The 12,817-nt window shown below is 45.0% G+C and overlaps 1 protein-coding gene across 1 annotated transcript; it reads left to right on the forward strand.

Moving 5' to 3' along the window:
* Positions 1-5,391: 5,391 nt before the first annotated feature.
* Positions 5,392-7,620, forward strand: LOC310990986 (protein spire homolog 2-like; the record flags this gene model as incomplete). The annotated part of the gene is made up of 1 exon (XM_083978553.1): positions 5,392-7,620. One exon carries the CDS (start codon positions 5,392-5,394, stop codon positions 7,618-7,620), a length of 2,229 nt encoding a protein of 742 aa, XP_083834679.1.
* Positions 7,621-12,817: the final 5,197 nt, after the last annotated feature.

Here is a 12,817-nt window from a genome sequence, read left to right on the forward strand (position 1 = left end):
ATGAACATAATGGTTCCATTTCTGTCTTTTTGCATCCCTGCTGAGGTGTTTTTGTCAGTACGTATCTGCTCCTGGAAACACACACACACGCACACATGTCACACACGAAGTATCTGTGATAATTTAATCCAAAGCATCACAGACCTTCCCTCTCTGCTAATAGAGGAACACACAGCAGATGGAGGAGTTGCAGAGGAGTTTTTAACTGAAGGTGACAGTGATCAGTGAGACGCTACAGAGCAAATGAAACCACTTTGCAAAGCAGAAATGGCACAGCCTTATTCTGCTGAATGAAACAATGCAGTGTGTGTATATTTGGCTGTTATCGTCAAGCAGTGTAAGAGTATCTCTTGCTCTCAGGAAGTGGCTTATCAACATCTACTCACAAGTTGAAATGCACTTTGAAGTTCCTACTGCAAAAAAAAAAAAAAAAAAAAGAAGGCTTCCATAAAAGCAGCAAGGTGACAGAGAAAGGTTGAACAAGGCAGACAGATGAAAACCGACCTCCTCCTGCTCCTCCCCACCAATCTGCAGTCAAACAATCGCAATCTCCACGCCTCTTTGTTCAGGACTCCCATCAGCCTCACAGTGGGAGGTGTGGTCAGAAAGAGGAGGAAATTGCTCTGAATTTGTGGGTAATTGAAAACACCTATATCCCCCTGTGTATCCATCGCTACCTGCTTTAAAAACCTCCACACCCCTTCCTCTTCCCTGGCGCCCACCTTCTATACCAATACACTCCTAATGGCACCCCTTCCCCATCCAGTCTTCCATCTCCCACTGCACTGAATTGATGCAAACGATTGCACGCCCATTTGCTGTCTGGAGGAGAGGTGACCCACCTGTGTGGTTTGCTCACAGCCTCTTGTCCCACCTTCTCCCAATTGCAGGTATTGATGCCCCGCCATTGTTTCCCCCCTACCCAGGGGGTGGAGTGGTTTGTGGGAAAATTGGGGGACCCCTCAGGTGTTTGATGGCTTTTATCGATTTGAACCAGACTGTCGAGCGCCCATTTATCCTCCGCTAAGCTGTACAAGCTTTTTAGATAGAAGCTGTATCTGCAGAGGTGGCTATTGTTAAGTGGTGTTATTCTGCTCTAGCAATGCATAAGCATAGTGTTTTTTTTCTCATGTGTGCCTGATCAATGCAGACAGAGGAAAATGTGGACTTTCTGTATCTCAAACTAAAGCTGTTCAACTTTCAAATGTATCTCTTTAATTGCAGCATCTGTTACAAGAAGAAAGAAACAGTCCCGACCTTTCTCTCTGGCACTTCCAGCAGGCACAAGAACATTTTCAGAACACTCAAATCTACCGCTGATTTCAGTCAAAATGTAGTGTAATCTCAAAAATCCTGCTCTCATTAATTCGTAAAGCTTTTCACAATAGATTGACTTTGTTAATAAGGACAGATAAGAACTAAAGCACAATACTAAACTGTGGAATAGTTTTATTTATTTATACATTTATTCATACATTAATATTAATCATGTATTCATCATCTGTGTCAGGAGTGATGGTAGTCAGACCAGTCACACTTTGAGAAATACAGCAGGAGGAGGTGAAAGTCACAGGGCTCAAGATGTTGAGACTTTCACAATGATGGATGGGATCAGGGATGGATGTTTGCATAAAAAGAGGGCAAGATGAGATGGCTTGGACATGTGTACAGAAGAGATGGGAGAGGGAAGGGGCGTCATCAGCCCCCGTTTACTGGGGAAGGAGCCCCAGTATCAATGAGCTATGCCCCAGTATAAATGTCAGGTGGTCAGTTCAGACTGAGTTGTGCCCCAGTCGAGCTAGCAACACTCCTGGGAGACGGGATGCTGAAGGTGGCACCAGGCAGGAGAAAGAGGAAGGCCAGAGAGGAGGTTTATGGATGTGGTGGTGACAGAGAACCTGCAGTTTGAAGAGTAAGAGTTAGAGGACACAAGAAAGAGATTGAAATTGTTATGAAGAATGGTTTTTGATCCAGCTTTCCTGTTCGAAGGCAAAAGGAGGTGACTTGAGGTGTGATTGAAACCTAATTGTTGCTGTCGTCTATAATGACCCTCCATGTACACAAACCTCATTTTTGTATATGATTAAATCATTTTTTAATAAGTGAAAATGTCTTCAGTGCCATGTCTCAGATGTTATCACTGTTCAATTATATTTTTCTGGCATATCTGCGTTGAGGAAATATTGTCTGAGTATTGTCCTTACAATTAAGAGTTCTGACTTGCTGCTCCTTCGCACTTCTCCTGACAGGAAGTGAGACTTTCCAACTCTGTGGAACAGAAATGAGCACGAGCAGCAATAGCCACACAGCTGAAAACACAAAAGCTTTACCACTTACAGAAAGTGAAACTTGACAAATTCAAGGAAAAAGATGTCAGAGCGCCCGACACACTGATTGATCTCCGGGAACAGAGCAAAAACTGCAGTAATGAGCCCTTAGCACCAAACATGGAGACAAAGTAAAAGAGGAAAATAACAAGGAACATGCCGATTACCACTTTAACAGCCTATTGAGATGTAGAACAATCGGCAGCAGCGTGATCCATTTGGAGCGTACAGAAATAGAGCTTTAGAGGCTGTTGTGTTCATTGTTGTGAAGGAGAGGCGAGGTGAGAATTGACTCTCCGGTGCAGAGAGCAGGCTCTCCATGCCAATAACCACCTCTTCATCAGCACCCCTTTGACACCAGCGTTCACTCACTGGAATATATATCACTTTCAAAACCTGCTCTCCAAATATTTAATTTTCAACTTGAGGTGTACCTCTTGTTTATATAACAAAAGCCTCCTCTCAATTAGAGCACCCGGGGGTGGGAGGAAGCAAGGGTGCATATCTGTACACTCATACCCCCTCCTGCTTTTTCTCCCGCTTCCCCTCCCTCCTCTCTTCTCTTCCTCTGAAACACGCTCATTTATGAACAGTCGCACATAGACACACACACATGGAATATAACGCACAAGCACAGAAACACACACTCTTTGTCTCTCACACACACTCTTCCCCTCTCTCTCCTCTTGCATAGCTGTTTTGGAGATAATGAGATTAAAAATCTATTTTTGTCAGTCAGTTACCTGCAAGTGATGCATTAGTGGAAACATTCTGCAGCACAGTACACTACAACCATTACCAAAAATGAATGGGAATGAAATAGCTTTTCCCATTAAAACGCCTGTCACACTCACACAGCTGTTAGTGGAGGCTTATCTCACTTACCTACCCCTATTTGTTTTGTACATTATTCCAGCATAAGCCTCAACCTCAGTGACTCTGAGGGTAGTGGCGTGTCACTCATGCTTGAGGTTACATAATTTTAGTAACACTATAATATCACATAATTCATCTAAGTACACATTTAAACATAAAGAGGGTGGATGGGAACACACTCTTCTGTGGTTTATGCTCATCTGATACTACACACTTGCATCAAAATGATTTACTAGATTGTTACTGATCCAAATCAGACAGCAGAGCAATATTATTAAACACCATTGTTTAAAGGTTTCATATAATGTAAAAGTAGATGTCCATGTGTTGTTTGACTATAAATAAATTCTAGGACCAATATAAACACGTGAAAGTGTCGAGGCCTCAGTCCACAGAAAAATGCACATGACCTGTATTCATAAATGGGGCCTTAAAATAAGCCATTAGGAATTCTGTAACTTTGTGATGTCACAACAAAGTTGTCACCACTCACTGAGCTAATACATCTCACATGTTTTTTATTGAGATTAATAACTGTAATTTAAATACAGATCACTTAGACTATGTTAGTCACACATTAGTCATCACATAACAGTAAAGCACAACATTTTTCACACCTTAAAATAATTCACCACATGCCTCTTCAGCACTTTGATGCTAATTTAGGTGAAAATGTGTGGGGATAGGTAGCATCAGAGACCAGCTTTCATAATAACCAATTATGATCTGTCCTAAATGTATCATTTTTACCTCCTGGGTCCTTTAATGGAGCAGTGCAGAGTGATATCAATAAACATAATGATTTTTTTCTGATGATAAAATTATATCAGAAACACTGTTGTACTGTAGGTGTCTTGTAGTAGCCATTCAGTCAGTTTACCTGCTTACCACATGATCAAGGCTTTAAAGCTGCTTCAAATTCTTGAATCTTGAATTTCCCTCCAGGGGACGAATAAAGTATTTTTCTATTCTACTCTATTCTATCCAAATTCTGACCTGAGCACCACAGAGCTGGCAGGTTCACCTGTTTGATGATCCAGCTGCACTCACTTCACATTATGACAGGTTGCGATAGTTTGTTCTGCTTTGAGGTAATGTACTGTATTAGTATGAGTGTTGGCCAGCAAGCTGTGCAAACAGAGCCGACAGGGTGTGCTGGGATTGTTCTGAGGCTAAAGGTGGGGAAGTGGTGCCAATAGGCCTGGACCCTACAGAGTGGAACCAGTCAAATTTACCATTATTTGAGCTGAAACTAAGCAAAGGTTAATGGAGTTTCTGACTTTGGGAATGCAACTTTATTGTTGTGATGCTAGACGCTAAAGGGCGTGTTGTTAAAAATGAATGCTGCCTGTAATTTAGTTTGATTTATACCATGGATTTCTGTCTTGTGTTGTAATAATAATATAATAGATATAAAACCACAATTCCACAATAAGTAAATCATCATCATTGTCATTTTTGCATCATCACTGATAGTGGTTGCACTGTTGTTTATCACTGTCATATTGTGGGATGTGCGGGGGAAATAATTCTTAATGTCATGGACATACTTAACCGTTAGGTTGTTTAACCCTTTAGCTACTAGCCGTTTCCTATAGGCGTACCTGGCAACCAGTGCAATTGAAAGTTGGAGCGAGAGCAGGCGAGTGGGAGTGTGACACTTAGTGGCCGGGAGGAATTAAACTTGTAGCTATAACACATTTAAGCCCTGGTTAATGTGTTTCAGAGAGACTTTATATGGGAGATTAGGGGTCAGAAGTTGATCAGAAAAAGAAGCAGACGCATCCAAAGGACTATCAGACGCTCATATTTTAAATTCTGTAAGCTTTTTTGAGCATATTGTGAGAGAGAGGACAAGCTTATGTGGAAAAAAGATCATGTGCGTAGACTACAGTGTAATTTGTGGCAGCGTATAAAGGGAAAAAATTCAGACAATTTCAGACAACTATTATACCTATCAACTGCTATTTCATACCCCTAGATGTCAGTGCCTCGGAGCGTTAGCCCCTTGGCGCAAAAAATAGATCAATGTATAGATCAATAAATCGATCAATAAATGAATTGATAAGAAAAAATGGAACGCTCAGTCCAAATGTCTTTTGTGACATCATCAGTGACATCAGGCAAAGATGTCAAATGGAACGGTCAGCTTGAAAGTCAAAATGTCTGTCAGGCAACACAGTAGCTCATGAAGAAGCAGACAAGACACCAGGCCAAACTGGAGGCAGCACATCATAAATACTGTAGACCTACTACCTACGGAGTGCAGAATAGGCACCACCCCATCACAGCCATGTCTCGATCCACCAACAGAAGCGCCAAGGACAGGAACTTATGGGAACTGTCTCTGGAGGAGGTGCTGAAGTCCCACGAGCAGCCCATCGACGAGGAGCAGGCATGGGCGGTGTGCTACCAGTGCAGCAGCGGGCTGAGGATGCCCCACCCGCTGGCCGGGAGAGTCAGCCAGGTGAAGGACCCGTCGTCCATCATCCTACACCGGGACGGAACTGTGTCGTTACAGCAGGAGCCCCGAGGCGACGATGATGATGACGATGACGGGCCTCCTCCTCCTCCCATAGAGCATGAGCTTGTTCGGTCACTGGGCGTGGCCGTTTACCGAGCTCTTGACTGGGGGCTGGACGACAGTGTGGAGCGGGAGCTCAGCCCACAGCTGGAATGCCTCATCGAACGGATGGCTCTAGGAGAGCAAAGTGGAGAGGGAAATAGAACTACTGGAAACGGCACTTCAGATGAGGGGTGCAGTGGGCAAGAGGAGGAGGAGCAGGAGGGAGCGGTAAGGCCGGTGTGTACGTTCCGCCAGGTGGTGGAAATGTGTGCGTCTCGTCTAGCCAACCCGAGCTTGGCTCCAGAGCACTACCAGGCCATCTGCAGGGCTCTGTTTCTGAAGACTCTGGATCTGCAGGCCTTCCTTTTCAAGATCAGAGATGCTAAGGAGTTGCTGAAGAAGATCACCACAGAGGAAGTCCTGGAGGACTGGTCTACAGCTAAATTAGACACGCGGGTGCCGTTAATGACGGAGATCAGGCAGGGAGTGAAGCTGAAGAAGGTGCAGGAGCAGCCGTTCAACCCACCGCCCACAGAGTTCTGGGAAGTGGGCAAAGTCATGGTGGATGGAGACATTCCTACCGCAGGCAAGACAAACGCCCATGAATTGATACTGGATTTCATGAGATCCAGACCTTGTCTTAAACCAGTTACAGAGCGCAGCCTACGACCTCCTCCCCCACAGCAGCAGTCGCTCCATGACCGGTTCCTGGCTGAGATCAAGCAGGGGAGGAAGCTCAGGCCTGTGGTTCTACCCAGCTACCCAGACGAGACCATTGAGGCCTCAGACATGGCGTCAGGCTCCAGAGCTGAATGCCATTGGATGGAGGAGTTCAGTCACCCTGTGGAGAGTCTTGCCCCAACAGTGAATGAGGTCATCACGGTGCGCCGAGTGCTTGTTAAAGCAGAGATGGAGAAGTTTCTTCAGAGCAAAGAGCTTTATAACAACCTGCAGAGAGGCAAGGTGTGCTACTGCTGCAGAGTGAAGTTCCCTCTCTTCTCACAGCCACCCACCTGCTTACTGTGCAAAGGATCTGTCTGTGTCTCTTGCAGTGCAAAGATGACGATTCCCTCAAAGAGGATGGCCCATATTCCCGTGTACACTGTGGGCTTCCACAGCACCCCAAAGAGCTATGGACACAAAAGCCAAGTCTACAAGTCCCTGCGCAACTCGGTGGAGAAGGAGTTCCCCCACCTGTACGCTCACGACTGCACGCTGCACGACGTCTGTGCTGAATGCACCAAATTTGTTGCCGATGTCAATTCCTCCAGCCGCCGGAGTCTGGACATCCTCAACAACACCCCCAAGAGGGAAGCCAAAGCTGCCGCCAGACCACAGCTGCAACATCAGTCCCAGCACGACATCTGCTCCCAACCTCAACCTCAGTGTCACTCTCCACCTTACCCACAGTCACAGCATCACCCGCAGCTCCTGATGGATAACGCAATGGAGGTTAGTAGTTCAGAACTGAAACAAGAGCTTACAGTCCAACAAATGAGGGACAAGATCCATGTCCAAATGATGGTGCCGAAGGATCTCCAAAATGAAATCTTCACCCTGAATGTCATGCTGGGTAACGAGAGAGCCAACTGCGAAAAAGAACATAATTGGGCGGTCCAACTCTCCAGAGAGTTGGAGCAGACCAAAGAGCAGTTGGCTAGACAGAAATCCCTGAAACAAATGTGTATCAACAGGGAGAAAAAGGCCGGGAAGGAACTGGGGTGGCTCCAGAGGTTCATTGATACAGAAATCCTTCGCACTGCTAAAATAACTGCTCGGGTGCGAAAAAACATGTTGCAGAAGAGAAAGGAACTTCTGCGGACAACGAGAAGCTCCATGTGGCAAATCTAATCAGCTACAGCTGAACTTCAGGCAGAAGACACAGACCATGACACACAGGAAAACAGGACACAGAACTTCAAAATAAAACAGGAACTAAAGAGACAGACCATGACAGACAGAAGAGATCAACCTTGCCAAACGAAGAACATCTGAGCAGGAGCTGATTCTGAAGGAGTCAGAGGAGCTGAAATCTCAGCTCAACACTCAGCTCTCACTCAGCTCACCACAGAGTTTGAGAGAGACAGAACAAAGTGACTCCCCAACTTTAACTAAAAAAATAAATAAAAACAAACAAACAAACAAACAAACAAAAACATCTTTATGTAGCTACTCCCTAGATATAATGTTGTGCTTCTAAGTGTGAAGTCAAGTCAACAGTTGTCAGATGTAGGACAGAGAAGTCTTTACATCGGCTTCTCCAGTTTACTGTAAATGTGTTTGATTGCCTGTGATATGCTGCCATCATTTTAAAATTAAAAACAAACGGAATCTTTACAGAGTGGTTGTAATTAAATCTGGAGTTTTTATTCAGCAATGTGATGTTTGACTAGTAGGCTATAGAGTAAAGTGATGTAAACTTTAGAGGGTGGTCTGAATAGAACATATTTTCATTACTGGTTACTGTAAAGACATCAAACAAATTCTCATCATTTGATGCAGATAAAATGGGGAAATAAAAGATCGTCTTCCTAAGAAATTAAGTTTTCCTCTGACTGTCAATATTGGTATGTTGACAGACTGATTTCAGAGCAGTCAGTTACAGCTTCCGATCACTAATAGATTTTCTTTGACAGAGAGAAATAAGAGCAGCAAAGTGGCCTTCATGATGACAGATGGGAATTATTTCCAGATCAAGAGAAGATCAAAGAGGAAGGAATCAATATCAATCAACCTTTTTTTTTATATAGCACCTTCCATAGAAGTCATGGCATCAAAATGACAAGATATATAATACAGCAATCAATTAAATTTTTGGAATTTAAGAAGATAAAGGATTGAGAATAGATTATTTCAATAAAATAAATGCGGTACGGTGGTGCAGGAGGTGTTAGTTTGTACCTCCCAACAACAAGGCCCTGAGTTTGATGGGCCTTGGGTCTTTCTAACCAAATACAACGCTAATCTGACCTAATTTCTTCCAACCAAATGCTATGGTTCCTTTGTTTAACCCCTCTCCCCCGTAAAACAGGCGTAAAGCCTTTTATAATTTGGTAAGTGTTATGACAGGATGTATTATTTACATTATTGTATTATGTAACAATTTTAATTTAATAACCTGAATGTACAATTGACGTGAGCAACAGGACTCCACCATTTTCAGCTGAAAAACAAACTGTACAAGCACTGTCCTCCCCTTTCCATCATGTTGCATTGTGGGAAAGTTAAACTTTCCTCACTGCCCTTTATGTTTCTTCGGGCTGTCTGTAGTTTCATTCCAGTATTTAATTTTCCTAATCTTAGGCATGAACATTGCATGCAACTTCTCAAATGAAGGCCTTAGCCAAGGGTTTATTTATAATGCAGCTATTAGAGATGGCTTAGGAGTAATCTGCACTTACTGTTTTTTTTTTTAACTTCCTTTACTTTGCTGGTGTAGAGAGGTGTAGTTTGGGTTTCATGTTATGAGTTCAGCTTAGGTGGTCTTGGGTGATAGCGGGGCCGTGGGCTGAGCAGGCAGCTCGGGGATCTTAGCTGGGAGGGAGCTGCTATCCTGCTGCCTCACCGAACAGCAAATCAAACCAGATGGGCTCATTTATGGCCAATTAGCAGTGTGCTGTGAACGGAGCACCACTGATTCACCTAGCATTGTTGTTATTACAGCTTTTGTCTGAGCTCAAGAGAAACCTGGTGGCTACTAAGTTAGGGGTTTTGATGCATGATGAAACTGGAGAGCCGGTCCTAAACAGTGGAAACGGTGGCAGAGTGTGATGAATGGCTCCAAGAAAGCTGAGAATCATCTGTGCGACTGAATCATGGTTCAGACTGTTTGGAAAGGGGTTGAAAACTACACATACCAGTAGCAGATGTGGATACTTGGCACGTCCAGCTTCACCACTGTACAGGAAAACACAAAAGCAGTGGTAGCAGTCAGAGCTGCTTGTAACTTTGCTCTGGGCTCCTCTCATGTGACGCCCTCGCTGCAGAGACAAGAGTGTCCTGTTACTGAAAGGCGGGATTGAGTCCTACGCAGGAATGTTGCTCTTGCCTCCCCCCTCTTTCATCCCACCCTCACTCTCCTCTAATCGTTCCCTCCATCACTTACTTGGCCTTTGCTTGACTCCCTCTGTGATGGTCCACTTCACTTAGCTCATAAACAATGCCCCCAGCCCCTTCCACACCTTCATATTTCTGCCTGCCTATGAGCTCCAGCCTCTCACTGCCTGCCTGCCTCCAAGTCATATCAGACCTTTTAACAGTAATTAGTTGAGGGACTGCAGCACAGCGAGATATTTCCCTAATTCATCCCCATCTCTGGGAGAAGGAGGAAGGAAAGGTAAAGCTGTGTTGGTTGCAGCCCACTGAGATAACAACAGGCTCATCATACACATCCAAACAAAACTGAGTCTTGGTGGGTGGGGAAAAAAAACTTTTTTGTTGTTGTGTACAATGTGTGTGACTCACATCACGGCTAAATGAAAAGAAGCAAAGAGAAGTTAGACCAGCTGCTGCAATCGTTCATTGTCTGAGTACAGACTGAAGGTGAATGCTCTTCAGATCAATGCAATTACAACTATGTAAAGACTGTGTATTCACCCAGACGGACTTTACCTCAATGCAGGGTGTTCTTTCACTGAGGAGGGAGTCATGTTCAGCACAATGGTACGTCCCAAGGGGTATCAGCCACCAGTGACAGCTCAGCGTTGTTTGAAAGCCTCTCAATGAAAACTCCTACCTCTAATTGTCCCTGCAATGCTTATCAAGGCTGCCAATCCCAACTAGAGCGGAAAGACAGAGCAATTTTCCCATTACAGCGGGAGCAGAAAATGGAGGAGAGATGAGGAGACGAGGGAGCCTGGTGTCTCCAGAGAGCAGTGCAGATGGCTTCATCTTCAAGTTCAAAAACACAGACAGGAGGGATGAGAGAGAGACGCCACCGCTGCACTGCACGCATACACGCTCATAGGCGTTGGTCTGTGTGCTAAAACACACACGTTCAACATAGCACAGACCGAAACACGATTCATGCGCTCTGACGACATGAAATCAATTAGCTTTTAACCTCCTTTCAGAGGCCGTTTTCTTTCAAGGCCGTAGTCACAGAGAGCACGGCCACGGAGGGTTCCTTTCAACGAGCAGCAGGATCATAGCTGTTCTAAGCTCGCTGACCCCTCGCCACAGCGGTTAGATAAGCCTGCCCGTCCTGCGCTTTGATCTCCCACTACCAGAGGAGAGGCTCCACAGACATTCACATGTTTAGATTTCCTCCTTCCAACATGGAGATTTACATTAAACTGGAGGGAAGAGATACATTTCCTCTTCAGTCTGTGGTCGCCAGAGCAGCAGAGAGCAGCACCGGGGCTCGGCTGGTTATGACAACAAATGGCGTCCTGATAATATCACACACAGACCAGGACTCAAAGTGAGCTTTACCTGCCATGCCAGCAGTGATGAGATTAATCTGTTTACCTGCTTCCTTGAAGGAATGTTTATTCAGACACATGCAACTGTGTATACAGTTCACTGCAGGAGCGCAGGTTAAAATACAGTGAGTGTTTTTTGTGTGCGTGTGTGTGTGTGTGTGGAAGAAAGGTTGCTATACTAAACTCTCCCTTTATTATCAATGCAGACATCTTTAAGTGTCTGCTGTCTGGCTCCACCAGGCTTATCAGTTCCTCATTGGCTTACGCAATTATAGAAAACACACACAAAAGTGTGCAGCGGCGTATACACTCAAAGCCACGCTTGCGTGCATACATACACACAGATGCAAAGAGGCATTTAGCTGCCCACTTAAATCCAAAATAGATCAACTTAACCTCCTCGAGGCAGCAGAGTGGCTGCACAGACCATTACAGCACAAGTCTTACAGGCCTAACAGACAGCAGCAGCAGCAATCCCATGCCTGTTTTATTACAAAAATCCATCATAGCTTTCACCTACCATCCCAGAAATGGTGCTCTGTTTCAGCTCCCTCTTATTTCTGAGGTCACGACCAGCAGAATAAGCAAACAGAGCAAAAGATGGGGGCCAGAGATTGTTGGAGGGCTGTTGGCCTGATCTCTTATCTAGCAGCACCTCTGCTAACCTCCACTGTGAATAGAAAAGTTCAGTTCAACAGCAGATACAGTCAGAGGCACGCAAGGATCCGCAAACCTCAAACTGTCAGCTCTGGTTCCTCCTTCGTACACCAGACAAACCAGTAAGAGGCCACCTTGTCTACCAGGCTTTCCTCTGTCCGTCTGTCTTTCCTATTGTAGCGACTGTGCAGGTGTGTGAGCGCTGATAAGAAGCAAAGGTGCCCTGTGATTCACGGAGGTGAGGCCGTGTTGGGTGAGTTGAGCCCTGGGTCCTATGCTGGCATTTCCAGTCAGGGGGAGGTTCTACTGAGAAAGGCAGGAGCGACGCCGCTTATCAAGCAAGGGACTGAGCACCAGGCACCCAGAAGAGCCACGGGGACTTGAACTCCTACCCTGCATCACAGCATCTCACCCATTGTTGTCTGGCAGCAGGGTTCTGCGTGACTCTGGGAAACCACAGTCCACCACTGTCAGGGTGAGAACGAAACCCCGTCCCACCCCCACCCTGTCTGAATCGGTGTTGTACACCTCTCACCCTGCTATGCAATGATATCTCTGTCTTAAATGCCAAACCTCACGCACACACACACGCGCGCATACACGCACACACTGACATTTCAGCGGCACCCCCTTTTAATCAGCATCCTCCCCTGATCACTGCTGGATCTTCACAGCTGTGTAGATTACTGTGTAGTTTCAGGTAAAGTAAGTTAACCGTGCAGCAACACAATGAGGTCATACTTTCAATAAAATAACAATATTTGGTTATATTTCTTTCATTAGGGGAAAAATGTCAGTGCCACTTTAGCCTATATATCAGAGTGTGTGAATTGTGGTTCTTCTGTCTCGAGCTGTGTTGACTGTAGAGTCGGCAGCCAACATCCGATCCGGTAACAATATACGGGCCAATTAATAAGCCCACATTCTCAGTGCACTTTTTATCTTAATGATGATCATTCAAGTCTTAA

Source organism: Trachurus trachurus (assembly GCF_905171665.1).
Source record: "Trachurus trachurus genome assembly, chromosome: 9".
NCBI lineage: Eukaryota > Metazoa > Chordata > Actinopteri > Carangiformes > Carangidae > Trachurus > Trachurus trachurus.